This window comes from Symphodus melops (genome assembly GCF_947650265.1).
Source record: "Symphodus melops genome assembly, chromosome: 12".
In the NCBI taxonomy this organism is placed as follows: Eukaryota; Metazoa; Chordata; class Actinopteri; order Labriformes; family Labridae; genus Symphodus; species Symphodus melops.
Genome location: NC_136702.1, coordinates 4,525,297 through 4,544,954, shown reverse-complemented (window position 1 = coordinate 4,544,954; position 19,658 = coordinate 4,525,297). Strand labels below are relative to the sequence as shown.

Here is a 19,658-nt window from a genome sequence, read left to right as displayed (position 1 = left end):
TGTACTCCATATATATCTTGATGCTAGTGTTGTGCTTTGTTGAAAACAGATCAGTGCGTCAAATGGCCCAAGAGCAGTTTTTCCTGATGGCGACGCGGTGCTGTATGGGCCACAGACCCCTCCTCTTCTTCATCACCCTTCTCTTCACCGTGCTGGGGGTGAGTTGCTATTTTCTTTGTGTTCCTTTTCACTTCAGTAAGAGCCTCTCCCCCTTGTAAAACATCACAATGGTCCTATCTGGCTGCTCCCTTGTTTTAAACTGTGTCCTCTAATGTCCAGAGTACAGCCAAGGAGCGAGCCAAACATGCTGGAGACTACTTCACTTTACTCCGACACCTTCTGAACTATGCCTATAACAGCAACATCAACCTGCCAAATGCTGAGGTGCTGCTCAACAATGAGATCGACTGGCTGAAACGGATAAGGGTAAATTACTCATGACCTCTTTTTTGTAACCTTAATTAGTTATATGGTTTAGTACATCTAATAAAAAACAATTTGAGTTTTCCATTTCTTTGCCCTAACAGTTGAATTTTGGGACTGTGTTCATGTTATGTTTGCATTTACTAGGATGAGGTGAAGAGGACAGGGGAGACTGGCGTGGAGGAGACCATCCTGGAGGGCCACCTTGGTGTCACCAAAGAGCTTCTCGCCTTCCAAACACCAGAGAAGAAGTATTACATCGGCTGCGAGAAGGGAGGAGCAAACCTCATCAAGGTAGAATCAACGCAACAAACCTTCAAAAATAAATAAAGAATAGACAGTTGTACAATGGAATATCAATTCTCTTTGTCAGCCTTTCTAAGAGATGTATTCTCCATCTATTCCCTCTTTCAGGAGCTGATTGATGACTTCATCTTCCCTGCCTCTAATGTGTACCTGCAGTACATGAAGAGTGGGGAGTTCCCCACAGAGCAGGCCATCCCAGTGTGCAGCACTCCTGCTTCCATCAACGCTGGCTTTGAGCTGCTGGTTGCTCTGGCTGTGGGTTGTGTACGCAACCTCAAGCAAATAGTTGACACCCTGACTGACATGTACTATTTGGGTATGGAAATACCGTTGTGGCCTTTTCACTGAAGTATTTCACTGTTGATTCGTAAATTACATCATGCATGCGGCCACTCTTCTCTCTTCAGGTTGTGAGACACTGACCGAGTGGGAGTACCTGCCTCCTGTCGGGCCGCGGCCAAATAAAGGCTTTGTGGGTCTGAAGAACGCCGGGGCCACCTGTTATATGAACTCAGTCATTCAGCAGCTCTACATGATCCCTCCGATCCGCAATGGCATCCTCGCCATTGAGGGCACAGGAACCGACGTGGATGATGACATGTCAGGGGATGAGAAGCAGGAGAACGAGGTACGGTCAAAGTTTGTGATGCAATAAAGCTTATTTTGAATGTCGATCCTTTGTCAGCATACCGGGTCTGTTAAGTGGGCTTAACTGAGCTGAAGGTTTAAAGGGATTAAGAGCACAATGTTTGATCAGCCTTCATTTGAAATTTTCCACAGCAATGATTCTCAATTAGTGATTTGATGTCACGAAAGCAGGATTAAAAAAAAAAAAAAAAAAAAAGAAAGCACTGCTGATTTTGTCCTGTACACATGTAAGTAAAGAGAAGAGTTTTGTCCATCGGGTCGCTCAAAATCACAAACTATCAGCATCAACAGAGAGCTTCTCTTTTAATATGTAGATACAGTAAAAGGAGTGAATTAAGTAAAAGGTTTACCAGTATGTGTATGTCTGGCTTGTCTATATGACGGTGTCATTCGTATGTTTTGTTTCTACAGAGTAATGTGGACCCTCGGGATGAGGTGTTCAGCTACCACCATCAGTTTGACGATAAACCCTCGAGTAAGTCAGAGGACAGGAAAGAGTACAACATTGGAGTACTCCGGCACCTACAGGTCATTTTTGGTCATCTGGCTGCTTCCAGGCTGCAGTACTACGTCCCGAGAGGATTCTGGAAACAGTTCAGGTATTTCAAAGTCATTGTGACTGGAGTTATGTTGTGACTGTTGAGTAGAAGCTGACGTGTAATACTCTCTCTCGCCCATCCTTATTTAGGTTATGGGGTGAGCCAGTGAACTTGAGAGAGCAGCATGATGCTCTGGAGTTTTTCAACTCGTTGGTGGACAGCCTGGACGAGGCCCTTAAAGCCCTGGGTCACCCCGCCATGCTCAGCAAGGTGCTGGGAGGGTCCTTTGCTGATCAGAAGATCTGTCAAGGCTGCCCCCACAGGTGAGCGCAACCTTTTCTCCCGTGCACAACTACTGGAAATATTAAAATACCTTACATTAAGCTGTGCATGCTTGGGGCTATTTTTACCCAATAATATGTTGTGTTCTCAGGTATGAGTGTGAAGAGTCGTTCACAACACTCAATGTGGACATCAGAAACCACCAGAATCTGTTGGACTCCATGGAGCAGTACGTAAAAGGAGATCTGCTGGAGGGAGCCAATGCCTATCACTGTGAAAAGTGTAATAAAAAGGTGAGAACGGGTAAACCAGCCTGTAAAAGAATGTGCTTAGATGCAATAGAAGACGAGGCACTTTGGATGTTTTATGGCCGTCTAATGGTCTACTTAGATATCCTTTACCTATTTGGTTCTTTGTAATGTATTTAAATAGCCGCAGAGATGATTTGTAATGTTTTCTGTCTTTGTCAGGTGGACACGGTGAAGCGCCTGCTGATAAAGAAGCTGCCTCCTGTCCTCGCCATCCAGCTGAAGCGCTTTGACTACGACTGGGAGAGGGAGTGTGCCATCAAGTTTAACGACTACTTCGAGTTTCCTCGGGAGCTTGACATGGAGCCTTACACGGTAGCTGGTGTGGCAAAGCTGGAGGGCGATGACGTGAACCCAGAAAACCAGGTGATCCAACAGAACGAGCCGTCTGAACCCACGCCTCCGGGAAGCTCTAAATATCGTCTGGTGGGAGTGCTGGTCCACTCAGGTCAGGCCAGCGGCGGACATTACTATTCCTACATAATCCAGAGGAACGGTGGTGACGGCGAGAAGAATCGCTGGTATAAATTCGATGACGGAGACGTGACGGAGTGCAAGATGGACGACGAGGAGGAGATGAAGAACCAGTGCTTCGGAGGGGAATACATGGGCGAGGTGTTCGATCACATGATGAAAAGGATGTCGTACAGGAGGCAGAAGCGTTGGTGGAACGCCTACATCCTTTTCTACGAGCGTATGGACTCACTGGACAAGGACAGCGAGCTTGTCAAATACATCTCCGAGCTGACCATCTCCTCCACTAAGCCACATCAGGTCAAGATGCCTGGTGTCATCGAGTGCAGCGTCCGCAAGCAGAACGTCCAATTCATGCACAACAGAATGCAATACAGCCTGGAATATTTCCAGTTCATTAAGAAACTTCTGACCTGTAACAGTGTCTATTTAAACCCTCCTCCAGGTAGGAAACATTGATGTTTGTGTGCTGTTGGATGTGAAACATAACCTGTGGGTATTTGTATGTCATATCATTTAAGTCAAGTCACTTGACCTCCGTTTAAACATTGGGAAACCAGGTAAATCTCAGACTCCCTTTTGATTGAAGTCTTATAGAGACTTATTTCCTGACCATGAAATTGAGAGGTGAGAACGACTTCCCCAGTTTATCTTCAGAAACGGAAGTCTTCAAATATCACAGATACTTTATTGATTAACCTGAATGAAGGTTGAAAGAAACACCTACATGGATCAAAATGAAACCTGTACGCTTATTAGCCCAACGCCAAGACGGGGCCGTGTATACAGATACATCTTAAAAACTTGTCTTTTTGCTGGTAAGCTCCCTACATGGACTCTTTTCAAAGCCAACTGGGATGTGAATGATCATTCGTATTCAGTAAAAGATATGTTATCAGACAGACCAAGAAGATGAAGTGTTATTGTCCATCTTGGTTATACAAGAGCATACATTTTTATCAGTCAATGATTCTTCATCTCACTCCTCACATTTGCACAGTTGTTACAGAAGCATAAATGAAGCATGTGATTGAGTTTATTCTGCACAGTATGATGTCATCCCTTCAGCTATCATTCTCCATATCCAGTGTATCTGCAGGGCCTCTGTGAAGTCATGACTGTGTGTCTGCTCTGGATTTCCAAGCTTGTCTCTTTAAAGATAATGCGGCTGCCTTCACAACTTTATCACAAAATCTCTGCCTTGCCTATCTTAGCAATAACATTCATGGTGATGGTAACTCACAGCATCTCGGTGGAAAGAAATGGTGGTTAGTAGCGTTTAGCATGGGCTGCCGAGAAATGCTCTGCCTCTGTAATACATTTTTAATGGAGCCAGAGCCCTGTAATGATCCACAGGAAAAATTAAATGTTTATAGGCTGGGGGGAAAAAATCAATTTATGTAAAAATTGAGATTCTTATCTGCTGAGATTTAAATGGATTCATAACTTTCAGAAATTGATTTTTTTTTGGGGGGGGGGGATAATCAATCACCCCCTACTAAGTGCTAAGGCTAGCTCTTTAGTTTTTAGCTCTTTCAGTGGAATGCCAAATGGAGCAGCAAGAATGATGACTGGGGAATAAATCCAGAATCTTTTTGAATCTAAACATTTATTCTGATTGGAATCACAACCCCATGAATCGAAATCAAATCGAATCTTGAGACACCCAAGGACACTGCGTCCTCCTCATCAGCATCAGGGATAGAATGATTCAGATTTTAACAATATGTAGTGTGTGGATGGTTTATTGGAGTTGGTCAGTTTAACTTAATCCCTTTTCAGCAGAAGCAAAGATTAGTAGACAATCCACCCACTGGCCCAAAACACTGACTGGCTTTCCTTTAAGTTTACTGGACTTCATTTGTTGCTTTTTTTTTTTCAGCTGTGTCACATTCTGAGCCCAACTACTTTCCCTTGGCTTCTTTGTCACAGATATGCACCAATATTACGAGATGTATTCACCAGTCACAGTTTTATTGTATTACTCTAGCAGTTCTCTTTCACCAGAATGTGACGTGCAAAGTTAACGTCCAGTTGAGTGACCATCTTGTCTGGAGATACTAATGATCTTTTCCATAAATATTTGATCAAGTCACTGCTCCTCGTCTTGCAGACTTTTAAAGAAATTAATTCATTTCATCCAACAATGGGTTCATCGTTGGACCTCTGGGTACAGCTTCATAGACAGCAAAAAGTAAGAAAACAAGCATAAGATTGTCACTGTTTTATATATTGTTGCTCCTTTGTCAACAGGACAAGACCATCTTCTGCCAGAGGCAGAGGAGATTGCTATGATAAGCGCTCAGCTGGCTGCTAAGTTCCTCTTTAGCACAGGTTTTCACACCAAGAAAGTAGTACGGGGTCCTGCCAGTGACTGGTAAGCTCAATCTACCTCTGTTAATGTGGATTTCTGTTTTTTTTTTTTTATCCTTTATTGAAATTCACTGTGTCCTTCCCTCCAGGTATGACGCCCTCTGCATCCTGCTGAGACACAGTAAGAATGTACGCTATTGGTTTGCACACAACGTTCTATTCGCTTACCCTAACCGCTTCTCGGAGTACCTGCTCGAGTGCCCGAGCGCCGAGGTCCGTGGTGCGTTTGCCAAGCTTATTGTCTTCATCGCACACTTCTCCCTACAAGACGGCCCCTGCCCCTCCCCCACGGCCTCACCTGGACCCTCGGCTCAGGTTGGTGCCAGACGATGACTGGACTCTGTTAAAAAAAAAAAAAAAAAAAAGGCTTCTATTTAGTAATTAACTGTGGCACATGTTGGTTAAATAATGTTTCAAAAAATCGGAGAAGATTCCAGACCCTGTTTATTTTCTAATGATGCGTTTTCTTTATTTGTATATCAGGGCTGTGATAACCTCAGTCTCAGCGACCACCTGTTGAGAGCCGTACTCAACCTGCTCAGAAGAGAGGTTTCTGAACACGGCCGTCACCTGCAGCAGTACTTCAACCTCTTTGTTATGTATGCCAACCTGGGTAAGGAGCACACAGCAATCAGACTCGTGTCGAGAACATCTGTTTCTGGAAACTGGATAAAGGAACCGATTTCTTTCCCTCGTCCCTCTCTCTGCTCCGGACACACAGGTCTCGCAGAAAAGACTCAGCTGTTGAAGCTGAACGTCCCGGCCACCTTCATGTTGGTCGCTCTGGACGAGGGTCCCGGCCCTCCAATAAAGTACCAGTACGCTGAGCTGGGCAAGCTCTACACTGTGGTTTCCCAGCTGGTCCGTTGCTGCGATGTCTCAACACGCATGCAGTCCTCCATCAATGGTGAGATCCTTTTCTTAAGCTCAGCTTGATATTTGTCACTTGGAGACATTGAGTCACTGCAACCTCTGCTTGAATAAATTGTGACATACACTAAACTACTTAACCGCCAAATAAAGTTTGATATCAGGACGTACTTAGAGCTGCCAAAACAGGCCAGCCAAAGATGCATCTAGAACAGAGAATGTATTGTATTCAAGCCCAATGAGGATATTCATCCTTGCTCAGGATCAAGTGACTGACAAACCAGCCACTCTGAGCATCAGCCTTGTGTAGGCGGAGCTTGGAGCTGAGGGCTTTCAGAGATGATGGAAGAAAACTGTACAGTTTAAATATCTCCTCTAATAACCAAATGTATTTCAGGTCCGAATTACCCTTATCCTCTCTACCCTCCTCCAGGTAACCCTCCTCTTCCGAACCCGTACGGCGACACCAACCTGACCGCCCCGGTGATGCCCGTGCAGCAGCTGGTGGCAGAGATCCTGTTTGTGAGGACCAGCTACGTGAAGAAGATCATCGAGGACTGCAGCAACTCTGAGGAGACAGTAAAGCTGCTCCGCTTTAGCTGCTGGGAGAACCCTCAGTTCTCCTCCACTGTGCTCAGTGAACTGCTCTGGCAGGTAACTGTCTCATTCTTCAGCAGACAGACATGTGCTTGCACTCACTAGAGCCTGTGTTCAAATATCCTGTGTGTTTTGTCCTCAGGTGGCGTACTCCTACACCTATGAGCTGAGGCCTTACCTGGACTTGCTGCTACAGATTCTGCTCATAGAGGACTCCTGGCAGACACACAGGTCAGACTGTTTGCTCAGTGTGTAAATAATTTGTGCTGCATCAGTTTGTAATGGACGTGATGAGAGTTTCTATTTCTGCGTCTTCTGTTTTTGTGTGTGTAGAATCCACAATGTGCTGAAGGGCATTCCTGATGACAGAGATGGTCTTTTTGACACCATCCAGCGCTCCAAGAACCACTACCAGAAACGAGCCTACCAGTGCATCAAGTGCATGGTGGCCCTCTTTAGCAACTGCTCTGTGGCTTACCAGATCCTTCAGGTACAATTATTAGTGACGCATCATGTCGTCTTGATAGCTGCCACTTCAGTCAAAAAATTTTTAAATGTATAATTATAAAAGAACCTCTTGTGAAAATGATTCTAGTCTTTTATAAAGCAGATCTTCTTTCAGACATCTAACTAGAAACTAGGCAGCAGAAGTGCTAAATTGTTAACATGCCAAAGTTCTAGGACTTGTGCTCGCAGCAGGAGTCAAATGCTCATGAGCACGTTCTCTTCTTGTGCTTGCAGAGTAATGGTGACCTGAAACGAAAGTGGACGTGGGCAGTGGAGTGGTTAGGGGACGAGCTGGAGAGGAGGCCATACACAGGGAACCCCCAGTACACCTACAACAACTGGTCCCCTCCCGTTCAGAGCAACGAGACCTCCAACGGCTACTTCCTGGAACGTTCACACAGTGCACGTATGACACTGGCCAAAGCCTGCGAGCTTTGTCCCGAGGAGGTAATGATGATGACATATTACCTTTGTCACACACACTGACACACATTTGGCTGTTATCACATTAAACGTATTTTACAGCGTTAGGGATTGTACTCAGGGAGCCAAACTGTATAAGTATCTAAAGCTACAGGACACTGTGTAGTCTATATGTTTAGAGGTTCCATTTTGGCTTTGTTAAATTGTTCTGATTTGGAACCACAACACCTTTTAACTGGGTGACATTTTTTAATAACGACTTCAGTCTTTTCTTTTCCTCATTAGAAATATGATTCGGTTTTGTAGCTGTATCTTTTTCTGGAGTTGATTTTAAAGTCAAATTTCTTTAAAAAAAAAAAAGTCATGAAAGAATTGGTTCCTTTAATTTCCATCAGGCCATGAAATGTAGATGTCCTCCCTAAGCTTCAGCTGTGACTTGTTTACTTTGCTAAATCTGTTTTTGTATTGATTCATGGCTACAGTTCACAATGCATACAAATATATCTCATATTTCAGTAACTTGTATTTTTATGTTGAAAAATCCAGTCCAATGACACACTTCTCCTGTAATATTCCATACACAGCTCAAGTGTACTCAGGGAAGCCCAGGGAAGGTCAGTATTCCAGGCACCACAACATAAAGGAAGAAAATGAAACAAAATTTTAATGAACACATCAGCAGGGGGAAACAAAGAAGGCCAATGAATGTGCCTCGCCACACAATGAAAACACCTTTCCAAACCTACAACAAGCCTTTTGAGTTTCCTGTAGCTTGGATAGTCATCAGTGGCTGAAGCTAGGAACACGCTCAATTCTTCAACTTTTCTTGTTTCATTTCTTTTTTTTCTTTCTTTCTTTTTTTCTGTTTTCTTTAGAAGTCCATTTCTATCAAAAAAGAAAAGAGAGGGAAACTAAGCCTTATTAATATAAAAAACCCTCCATGGTCATATCATATGTGTTCCATGAGAAGTCAAAGTCAGAATCAAAACGTTTAATTTCATCATAAGTCATCGATATGCTTCTGAACATTATTAGATGATTATTAATAGTCAAGTAATGAGAGCGCATTTCAGCTTTGTGAGTCTTTACTAAAATCGAAATCATGAGAAGTCGTCATAGAAATTATAACTACATGTGAGATAAAATATCATTTATATATAGATGATTAAAAAAACATTATAAACATGTTCAAATAAAGAAGTCAAAATGAGATATGTAAAAAAAAAATCATTTAAAGAATGCATCAGATTTATGAGACCTAGAGTGACAGAGGGAAATCATGGATGTGAAATAACAGTGAAAAAGACTTATTAAAGAGAAATAATATGAAGGAACAGAGAGATACTTTATTGATCCCGAGGGAAATTCACTCAGGGGAGGGTGATAATGGAAAGTCACGATCACTTAACACTGATCTCTCATGATGATGATCAGATAAACTTCTTTAGTTTTGAGAAGGACTTATAATTAATTTTTCCGTCAATCAAAAGAACTTAAATATAACAGTAAACACAAATGTACTGAACATGGTGAATCCATCAGCTGTATGTCAGGTGTAATCTTATCACGTGTTTGAGTGTAAGATGTAGGTCAGCCTGTGTGCTCAGCTCTATCAGCTTTAATAGCACATTTATTTAACGTCTGTATATCGATACTCGCCTGTTAACATGATGTGCTTGATAAACTGTAAGCCTTAACGACGGCTCCTTCAGGAAACAAGCAAAAAGAACATGGAGTCAAACTAAAAGGACGATTAGCACGTTAGCTTTACCTAAAACAAACCAGAATTAATCAGCCCTGACAGGTTCAGTTGTTTTTTTAACATATTTACATCATGTTGGGTTTTTTTTATGCTCTTTGACACACACACACACACACGCACACCCACTTACACACACCTACACTCACACATACACACTCACACACACACACACAGAAATATCACTGACATGGTCACATAGATAAAGTGCACAGTTTAATGATGAGGCTGCAGGTATTTGACACTTTGCTAAATGTCTTCAATGAGAATAAAGAAAAACATAAACATCCTTATTCTTTAGGAAGCTTTGGAAGGAATCCCTGAGAGGAAGCGCTCATATTTAGAGTCCACCCACTCACTAAATCAAACCAGACTCGAGCCTCATTTACTTGATAACACGACACAGTTGGATTTTCCCAAACAACCCACTCACACATTTCCACTGAAGTGAATAACATTTTACACACTTGTTATGTTAGAAAGCTAAAGACATTTCTGCTCTTACATGTATGAATACATATTTTTCAACTCTGAAGGTTGAAATTAATTGTCGTAACATTTTCTCTTGTCTGCTAGGAGCCCGATGAACAGGAAGCACCTGATGATCAAGACTCGTCCCCACCTGAGGACACGTCTCTGTACCCTCATTCTCCTGGAACTACACAGTTTCAGCAGGTAGAGTATCAGGGACCTGGTCTGTCAGGACACATCTTCTTTTGCTGGAAGCGTGCTTTGGTTACATTTCCGATTTTCATTCTTACCTTTTTATCATCAAAGAGCAGAGTAGATGGATGAAACCATTTCTTTTTACCTCTGCATCCTTCTTGACATGTTGTGCCATAATGCATACAAAATAACATGTAATGTCAGTTTGTTATAAATGGCAACGTTTAGACTTCTTCTGTTATACATTTATTTCACTTTGAATGCATCTGGGGGGGTTGAATGAATGTATCCAATAATAAAGAAGCCAACTCATCCAATCTCAATATGGTTTAGCGAAATAAAGGGCAAGTTGTAGCCTTACTGTATTGTTTAATTACATTTAAGGACCTCCAGATGGCAGCAGCTACATAAGTGTTCTCTATAAAATCACTGAAACACATTTAGGAAACCGAAGCCGTGTTAATAATTTAAGGTCCTGCGTTGTGATTAATTTAATTAGAATGATACAAATGTTTTGTTTTTTAGAGTTAAATCTCTGTTGATTTCTGTCCACTTTCCTCTCCTTCACAGAACAACCACCCCCACGGGCAGCCGTACACCGGGCCTGCTGCTCAGCACATGAACAACCCCCAGCGTCCTGGTCCTGCCTCTGCCCCAACTCCAGGTCCAACACAGACCCCGGCCCCAGCCCCTGGTCCCAGTCCTAGCCCAGGCCCGCGAGCACAAGAGAACTGGGAGAGCACCGAGGAGGTTTCCCCGGCCCCCGCCCCGACCCCCGCCCCTGCCCCGGCACCGGCCCCAGCCCCGGCACCGGCTCCAGCCCCAGCCCCCACAACCTCTACCCCAGCGCCTGCACCACCCAAGGAGTAACAGTCCCGTCACCCCTCCTCTGCTGTGCCTCGAGCCTCCATCGTCCCACTCTCCTTCCTCTCATCCTTTGGTCAACAGAGCTCCTCATCGGGCTCCTCTTTCTCTCTCTCTCTGGCCCCAGGGCAGGGCAGAGCCAGGCCTCCTCTCTCCTCATCTCCAGGCCCACTTCTCTCCTGCAGCCTGCATGGGGGTTGCTCTTCCCTGGCCTGGGGCTTCCTGACCATCATGGCAGGGGCCTTCTGGCGGCTGCAGAGGTGAGGGAGTGGACGAGAGTTCTACTAAATAAAAAACAAATTTACCCAGAGCCGACGATGCTGACGCGCTTGTCTACATGACGAAAAGGTGTACATAGTATGTTAATGTTTTTGACTGTTCAGATCCCCCAGTAGCATAACTCTGCGTGGTTTGCTGTTGGGAGATGTTGCAGATATTATGAAAAACAAAAATGGATATTATAAATACGAGAAAAAAAAAACCCAACCCAAAAAAACTGTAAGAAGACAACAACTCCTCTTTGTTTTATCACCCATGCTCAGCAGTAAAGTTTGTTCTACCATTGGACGGTTACTGGTCATTCAACTGTAGAAGGACGCATTGTTATTATCATAATTATATTATTATTCTTAAGCTCCTTGGCAACCTTACGACCGATGCCAAATCAACTCACGAGCTGTGGTTGGTTTTAGTGTGAGACGTGGAATGGTTGGGTGGACTTTTACGGTGTTTGGTTGATGTGAAAAAGCAGTGATGCAACATTGTTCTGAAACTCATTGCCTTTCTTTTTCTTTTATTTTCTTTTTTTTTTTTTTTTGTTCTGGTTATTACATTCAATCCTTTTCGAAGCTCTAGTTAATATGCTGTAACATTTAGCATGGCTTCTCACCAGAATAGTGTAGCCCAAGGGAAGACTTGTGATCATAACAACCTAAAAGCTGTTCTTAATCCACATCTCCAGAGGGGTGTTGTGACCCTGAGGTTTATTTTTGTTTTGTTCCTTTTTCTACTCATCTACCCTGTCTACAATGAGGGCGATATTTTGAACCAATGTATGAATAAGTGGCTTCTCAATTGCACATTATAATCCTCCAACTTTACATTCGGCAGTCAGTTTTTTGGTGGGATAGACGGCTTAGCTTTCATCTGTAGGAAACCTGAAAATGAAACACATATGCAACAGAATTGCTGCACTGGGCTTTCTGGTGTAAAATAGACTGTGTGGTTTGCTTCTGTCTCTTCAATAGAGCCTAGTTGTAGACAGACTTGTTGCCCAATCGGTTTCCTTTCTGTCACGGAGCTGGCCGGGTTTTGGCGCCTGGCTGCTGTTCGGGATAAAGATCCCGTGCGGCAGCCTCGTGCTCCGTGGGGAACTGGATCCACAGTGGGGTTGTACCGTAAGAATATCGGCTGGTTAGTCACGTTGCAACTTGAGCTAACTTGTAATTCTGTAGGAGTAAAAGGTAAACATCAGTAAATACTGTATTTAATTGGTAACTTGAATGCATGTATTTTTTTTTTCTTTTGATTTTTTTTTTTTTTTTCTTTTTGTCTAAAACATACCAAATACTCCTGCAAATGAAAATATTCTGCCCATCGTATTATATTTAAATATTTTGCTCTTATTTTATAGAATTTATTTTGTTGTATTTCACTAAAAAATAGAATTTGATTTAAGAGGAACATTTTTGTCCTTGTGTTATTTTTAAAGAAGAATATTGACTGTACAGAGTTCTGCGCCCTGTTTTTTGCCGACTTTTGTTTTGGCCATGGTGTGACGTTGAATTCTGGAGCTACAGTCGCGATGTGGACTTTCACTTTGTGAGGTTTTTTGTGCACAGAAATATAACAAAAAAAGCATTGCGCCCTTAGCAAATAAAGAACATGGAATCTTGCCTGTGTCTCATTTTTACTCGTAGCCAAAACCAATAAACTTCTGTTGAGACTTTCAAAAGTGTACACGACAATTAGCTGAAATGTATCTGTTCTTAAAGATCACATATTCTCCTCCTTTTCAACATGTTTCAATGAGTCCCAACGCTCCTAAAACGTTTGTTCTAAATCCACTCTGATCCTGTTTGACCATGCTTTTAAACTCCTCTGTCAGTCCTGCTCAGAACAGCCTGTTTCTGTGTCTGTAGCTTTAAATCTAAATGAGTTTTCTGACCACGCCCCCTCTCTTGAAGGGCTTGGGTGGCTCGGGCTTCTTTGGACTTTACCCAGTTGTTTACATTGAGAAGGCAGACTCAGGGGGCAGAACTAACGCCTAGCTGTTTGGAGTGTCACCCACATAGGGGAGGGGCTACTGCCCTTTGTGATGTCATGAAGGGAAAATCTCCACACGGTCTGTCTGTGCTCATGTTTTTTTGAAAAGTGGAGCAGGCAGAAGATCCACTTTTCTTATAATTGGGGGGGGTTTGTCAACAGACTAGGGGCAGATGTGAGTGTTAGAAAACATGGTGAAGTGTCTTTTGCACAATATGTGACCTTTAAGAAAAAACATTTGCTGGTTTATGCATCAAATGCATTAAAATGCTGGATTGTTTTGTGGCAAGTACTGATGAGTGTGGTTTGTTGATTCTGCCTCAAAGGATTGTGAACGAACTCTTTGGGGACATTGTGTCGCTTTTAAGAGGTCACTTATCTTGAAAGGGGCCCTACTCCCATTTAATGGATTATATTCTAAAACTATACTCATTCTGTGTACATTCATGTTTGTATGCTTATGTTATGCAATACCAAAGTCTGAGCACAGAGTCCACTTTTAGAACAGGAGGAAAGAATTCGAGGGGGTGAAGGTATTTAAAAAAAATAAAGGTTCCTTGAAGGCATTGGGAAGTAAATCAGTAAACTGACATTAAAAAGAGCGGCTGTATTTACACGTCACTTTGATGCACGATTGCACAATTAGATTGATGTTAAAATGAAATGCACCAGGTTCTTGAGGAATCAAGAAATTATACATACCTGCCCTTGACCGCTTTAATACCCAAGTGTCAGGTGTCAAGACAGCTCATGTATACAGTATGTTGTCATTTTTTAAGCTGTGCTTGTGAAAAACACTGCTTCCTTTGAACTGCACCACTAAAGATAAAAAGTACCAGATCACAAAGATGCTCCTGAAAAACTCTCACCTGACTTTCTAAAATGCACCTTTTCTCTTTAAATGAAAAAATGTATTCTCAAACATCACTACCATCCAACAAAGGGTTAACTCCTGTGATGTGTTCAAATAAATTTATATTTAGGGTTTCTCAGGCTAAATAACCTTTCAAAATATGCCCCTAACCCACTGTAAGAAACGTCATACTGCGCTATATATCATAGATGTATACATCTAAGTAATATACCAGCAAGCCTTTACTTCCTCAGTGTCCTGACACACCAGCTCCCTCTAGTGTACAAGTAAATTACCAGCAAGGTAAATGAAAGGAGGTTTGATGTCTTACAAACTGAACTTTGTGGCTCAGTGTGAGATTCTTGTTTGCTTTATCTGGTATTCAATGTGAAGTTTTCATCTTACAATCAAACAGTTCAACATCAGTCAACATCTGTCTGTTTTCCATAAAAGAGCCAAACAGATGTAGTACACGTGTCAGTAGAAACACATTTTGTTGCAGTTTTACATTTAATCTGGTTCGTTTAGAATTTTTAGTGAACTGATAATTTCGTAATATCACCCGTTATATTTTTTAACCAATGACAGCTTGATTACATTTTTTGAAGGTCCTGTAAAATTGACTATGGTAACTCCAGACAGTAGATTTTCCTCTTTGAACTAATTTCTTAAACTTGTTCCCGAGATATTCACTATGCCTAAATTCTGTAAGTATCAACCACGAGCTGTGTGTGACATAAAAGAGCCAACAGTATGAAAGTACAAGAATACCATCTGTTGAAAATAATTGTTAGGAATTATCCTTTTCTGAATAAAAAACTAAAAACCAGTATTGGGTGCAGGTAAGGGTAGTCCATTAGCTAACACAGGATCCTCAAACTGAACCAGGAGGATTAATTCAGCCAGACAGCAGTGCTTTTATTACAGCAACACGTTACAACTGTCTTCTTGAAATCTTATCGTCTCACTTTGCGAGCGTAAAAACAAGGCGAGAGAAAGGATTCTTTCGGAACACGTTTTATTATCAACAAAGTCAGGTTTAGTTCTCCTTCTCCTGTACGGTCTTTGTTCCGCGCAGTCTGCCTGTACGACGGGCAGCGATGAGACCGACCTTGCGACCAGCTGGTGCGTCCCTCCTGATAGTTGAGGGTTTGCCAATATGCTGATGGTTACCACCACCGAAGGGATGCTCAACAGGCTGCGAGGAGAGAAATAAAACATGTTAAAAATAAGTCAGAGGATCTGTCAGTCACAACAAAGAAGACCTCAGCATCCAATGTCAGCCCCACCCGCCCCCCATTTACCTGCTGCTTCACCTTCATTTACAGAAGTCATAACCTCCTGAATACACTTAATAGCTAATGAGTACTAAAGACAGCAGGATGCCTTTCACTGTGACGACACCAACATGACAAAAAAACTGATCCTACAACCAATAATTCAATCTTTATATTTGACTTCTGTCTGCAGCGCCATCAATCTTTGTAGTAAGTGTGAGGCTTTTGATCGGATCAACATCCCCAGAACTGAAACCAAATACATTCATTGGCTGATGCGCAGCCCGGCTCAGAAGAATCAATACATGCACATCCTAGATTACATCTTTACGTTTTTTTTATACGTCTACCATCTCAACTGAGGTTTTTATCTGCTGGTAATTATCCTTTGTCAGCATCAGATATCAAGGCTGCAGTGCATTCTTGGTCACTTACGTTCATAGCCACACCACGGACACGTGGCCAGCAGTTTCTCTTGGCCTTGTATTTGTGGTAGGCACGACCCGCCTTCAGGATTGGCTTGTCAATACGACCACCGCCGGCAACAACACCTGAAACACAGACAGAGCAGGTCAGACACAGAGCTCTTTAAACACGAATTGAGGAAACGGCGCCGCCACACTATCAGAGTCCTCACCAACAACAGCTCTGTTAGCTGAGGCGATGACCTTCTTGGAGCCGGAGGGCAGCTTCACTCTGGATTTCTTGGTCTCTGGGTTGTGGGAGATGACTGTGGCGTAGTTTCCGGAAGCGCGGGCCAGCTTGCCTCTGTCGCCGGGCTTCTCCTCCACACAGCAGATGATGGTTCCCTCGGGCATGGTGCCGACGGGCAGGACGTTGCCGATGTTCAGCTGAGCTGTAACATAAAACAGGGTGAGAGGCGGGCTTTGCATTAGACAGAACAACCTGCTGCTATGTTAACATCCTGATGTTTCCGTTCTTTGATGCCTTTAGACGAAAGATTACACGCACTAACCAAATGTTGAGACAAAAACTGAAAGATGTTTTTAAAAAAAATCTATAAAATATGATCAATGTGAGTCCAAGTAGATCAAATTATCACAACTAAAAATATTTGATTCAAGGACTTGATACACTAAAAATAATTAAAAACTCTCTCCTCTCTGCTTCGACTTCAATGAATTTGTCAGAGATTCCAACATAAATGCATCATGCAGCACATACATAAATATTCCTGATCAGTCCAGATAAAAGTTAAACTACTTTTTAAAAGCTTGATTTAAAGAATGAGGACACGTTTAAAGTTTCTGATTAAATCTCTGCATCAGAAGATCTTAACTCGGTTTGGTGGTTGCAAAACACGACTACCAAAAATAATTGTTTAAACTCCTGAGATTAGAGAGGCACACCTGCATGTTCTGATGCAAACTGGCATTTACCTATAATCTCTCTTTTTTTTTTAAATCCTCTGGGTTTTGTTCTGCGTACCAAGAAGCAATCCATCAGACTATTCAAAAGCAGCAAGTGATGTAGATTCAGGATTTTGTTATCTAGCCTTAAGCTGTGTGTTATTATAGCGCAAGAACATTTGTATGAACTTATCTCTCTGCTTCTTCTTCTCACCTTTCTTGCCGCAGTAGATGAACTGTCCGGTGTGGATGCCTTCAGCTGCGATGAAGAGCTCGGTCCTCTTCTTGAAGCGGTAAGGGTCACGGAAGGCCACTTTGGCCAGGGGAGCACCACGGCCGGGGTCATGGATAATATCCTAAGAGGGGGAAAAGAAGACGTCAAGAATAAGATGGATAGATACTTTATTGATCCCGAGGGAAATTCAAAGGCATCCAGTAGCAGTATACAGACAGGCAGGACACAAGACATTAGTTACACATGGCTCCTACAACCTGCCATCAAAAAAAAGGCAAGCTGAACTCTCACCTTCACAATTCCCTTGATGTAACCATGGCGTTCAGCGAAGTCAATGTGACGGAGTTTAGCGGCACCTTTTCTGTGCTTGACGTGGGCTTTGAACACGGAGCCCGCACCTTTTCTCTGTCCCCTGATCACACGACCCATCGTGTCCTGAGAGAAACACACGAGTCAGCCTGGTTTATTTACAAACCCCTGACCGAGAGGCCTGACTAACAGATACAGATTCTGATTTAACACAAGTATGATCAACATCATTTCTTAAATAAATCACTTTAAAATACACAGAAAGTAAACTATCAGCTCATTCATGTTCATACTTCATTACATGACACTCATTAGCTTAGCAATGCTAGCCCCCAGAAACGAGTACGTGTTTATAAACGTAGCCTGTTGTAAGATAATCAGAAAAAAAAAATAATTTATGAGTAACACACATCCAAAATTATCTTTTAGTTTTCTTCCGGAGCTCTCAATTAACACATATCGGCTCTGTGAGTAGCGGCTGTCGGCCTTTTAGCCATCACACAGCGCCATGTCACCGGAGAGCTTCACAAAACTACAAAAAACTCAACAAACATCAAGTCTGCAGCCGAAATAGTCAGCAGGTCTTAATCTTTAAGATATAACACACGTTCAGAAATGTTTGTTCAAGGTGGATGACTTCCTAAAATAATGATTTAGAGCAGATTTAAGCAAGGGAATCAAACAGTCGCTGTCCTACCTAAACTCCGATGACGGAAAGAGGAAGTATAAGGGGCAAAACGGAGGTTTTCTTCCGGAGAAATCACAGAGGTGCATCATGGGAAATGGATGCAGATAAACGTTAAAGACGCGAGTCGTTTCTTTTCGCAATATATGGGCCCTTAAGAAGCTTATTTTAGCATTCTTTTTTTTTTTTTTGCATTGCTCCGTCGTGTTATTACATTTTGTCATCAGTTCTGATACTTCTTGTTTGCAGTCAGTTTTTTTGACATTAGTGAAATGATTAAAACCATGTTTAGTTTTCACTGGAGATTATTTAGGCCAGTGGTGTCCAAACTTTTTTTCTTGCGGGCCAAAATTGTCGCGTTAGAATGGCTCACGGGCCACAGGGGTTTTTTGTTTGTTTTTTTTAAATATTGGAAGGAACTTTTTGTATTTTGACCTCTTCAAAAAATAATGTAAATACACAATAACTAATTGCAGTGGGAAATTGTTGTGTTCTAATTTTTTCGAAAGAATAGTCAGGCTTTCATAGGTCGCCCTCGCTAACATGAAAAAGAAAAAAAAGAACGAAATATGCCATCTGATGAGGCCTGGGGCTAAAATCTTCTGATTCTTCGATTTGAAGTCAAGGGCCACAAAATATCCACTCAAGGGCCACAAATGGCCCCCGGGCCGCACTTTGGACACCCCTGATTTAGGCTATTTAAAACGAGGGAAATGAAGCAGAGGATCTCTCAAAAAGCTCTGTGATTGGTTTAAAGACTGTAATCACACTACATTACAAAACAAAATAAGCAAGCAAAGTCATCCAGAGAGACAGAGACACTGTTGAGGTCAATTATGCACGTTATGTTAATGTAGGCTATAGTGATGGTATTGCACCACGATATCAGAAAGGTGTGCTTTGACATCTCTCCATTAATGCATGTTCACAGGTCCTAATGATCTTTCCAGGTCCATGTGTGTGAGAAACATGTCTCTAAAATAAGAAAGTGCGCACCACAATTTCCCCCTAGGGGAAAAATAAATTCATAAAATAATACGCAGGATTTGAAATGACAAAAATGTACATTGAATTTGTACGGAAAGAGGCACATTATTGTTTGGTCTCGGGTCTAGCACTAGAGGGAGACATACTGCCATAAGTCACATATTTCTCGCGACAATGAGCTAAGAGTATGAATAATGTATACCCTTAATAATGAAATTATTTACATTTACATTTCAGTTTTTTTCTCCAAATCACCATCAGTTAAAAGAGACTATGCTTGTCAATAGTGACCTGAAAAAACAACTTCTCCCATGTCAACAGACCACAGAAAAAGAAAAGGTGTTGGGCAACAGATGGTTTCCTTCATCAGATCAGGTATAGTCCCGCTGGAGGACCAACATTGCTGTGATTAATGAGAGCACACACACACACACACACACACACACACACACACACACACACACACACACACACACACACACACACACACAGGAAGATGGCTGACACTGCAGGTGATAAATATGTGGTTCACCTATTATGATGCTGCATTGTTTTGTACAGTCCCTCTGGTGCATAAATACTTCACACACACACACACACACACACACACACACACACACACACACACACACACACCT

General features: G+C 42.3%; 2 protein-coding genes and 1 long non-coding RNA gene across 13 annotated transcripts in view; 1 reads left to right on the top strand and 2 right to left on the bottom strand.

The window, feature by feature from the left end:
* Positions 1-12,934, top strand: part of usp9 (ubiquitin specific peptidase 9) — a 33,651-nt gene extending 20,717 nt beyond the window's left edge. For 8 of the 10 annotated variants that reach the window (XM_079356919.1, XM_079356921.1, XM_079356914.1 and 5 more), the window contains 20 exons: positions 50-158; positions 280-426; positions 571-717; positions 838-1,045; positions 1,137-1,357; positions 1,789-1,976; positions 2,066-2,239; positions 2,350-2,491; positions 2,669-3,425; positions 5,234-5,357; positions 5,443-5,668; positions 5,837-5,966; positions 6,075-6,260; positions 6,657-6,877; positions 6,963-7,051; positions 7,154-7,310; positions 7,562-7,774; positions 8,335-8,364; positions 10,086-10,184; positions 10,746-12,934. In XM_079356919.1, coding sequence (XP_079213045.1) covers positions 50-158; positions 280-426; positions 571-717; positions 838-1,045; positions 1,137-1,357; positions 1,789-1,976; positions 2,066-2,239; positions 2,350-2,491; positions 2,669-3,425; positions 5,234-5,357; positions 5,443-5,668; positions 5,837-5,966; positions 6,075-6,260; positions 6,657-6,877; positions 6,963-7,051; positions 7,154-7,310; positions 7,562-7,774; positions 8,335-8,364; positions 10,086-10,184; positions 10,746-11,045 — 3,868 coding nt within the window. In that variant the 3' untranslated portion in view covers positions 11,046-12,934. The remainder of the gene's footprint in view (positions 1-49; positions 159-279; positions 427-570; positions 718-837; positions 1,046-1,136; positions 1,358-1,788; positions 1,977-2,065; positions 2,240-2,349; positions 2,492-2,668; positions 3,426-5,233; positions 5,358-5,442; positions 5,669-5,836; positions 5,967-6,074; positions 6,261-6,656; positions 6,878-6,962; positions 7,052-7,153; positions 7,311-7,561; positions 7,775-8,334; positions 8,365-10,085; positions 10,185-10,745) is intronic. The other 2 variants (XM_079356922.1, XM_079356915.1) reach the window with 1 other exon arrangement.
* LOC306832329 lies at positions 11,821-13,750 on the bottom strand. Its single transcript, XR_013780210.1, has 2 exons — positions 13,271-13,750; positions 11,821-13,218 (listed from the first exon to the last, which is right to left on the bottom strand). It is a non-coding gene; the product is annotated as an uncharacterized lncRNA (long non-coding RNA).
* Positions 13,751-15,158: 1,408 nt separating this feature from the next.
* On the bottom strand, positions 15,159-18,154 carry rpl8 (ribosomal protein L8). 2 transcript variants are annotated; one of them, XM_079358063.1, is made up of 6 exons: positions 18,046-18,154; positions 17,331-17,474; positions 17,019-17,160; positions 16,072-16,290; positions 15,870-15,985; positions 15,159-15,355 (listed from the first exon to the last, which is right to left on the bottom strand). In XM_079358063.1, exons 2-6 carry the CDS (start codon positions 17,466-17,468, stop codon positions 15,197-15,199), a joined length of 774 nt encoding a protein of 257 aa, XP_079214189.1. In that variant the 5' UTR covers positions 17,469-17,474; positions 18,046-18,154; the 3' UTR covers positions 15,159-15,196. The 2 variants fall into 2 exon arrangements, with proteins under 2 accessions (XP_079214189.1, XP_079214190.1); XM_079358064.1 differs by lacking the exon at positions 18,046-18,154 and adding an exon at positions 17,759-18,026.
* Between the last annotated feature and the right edge of the window lie 1,504 nt (positions 18,155-19,658).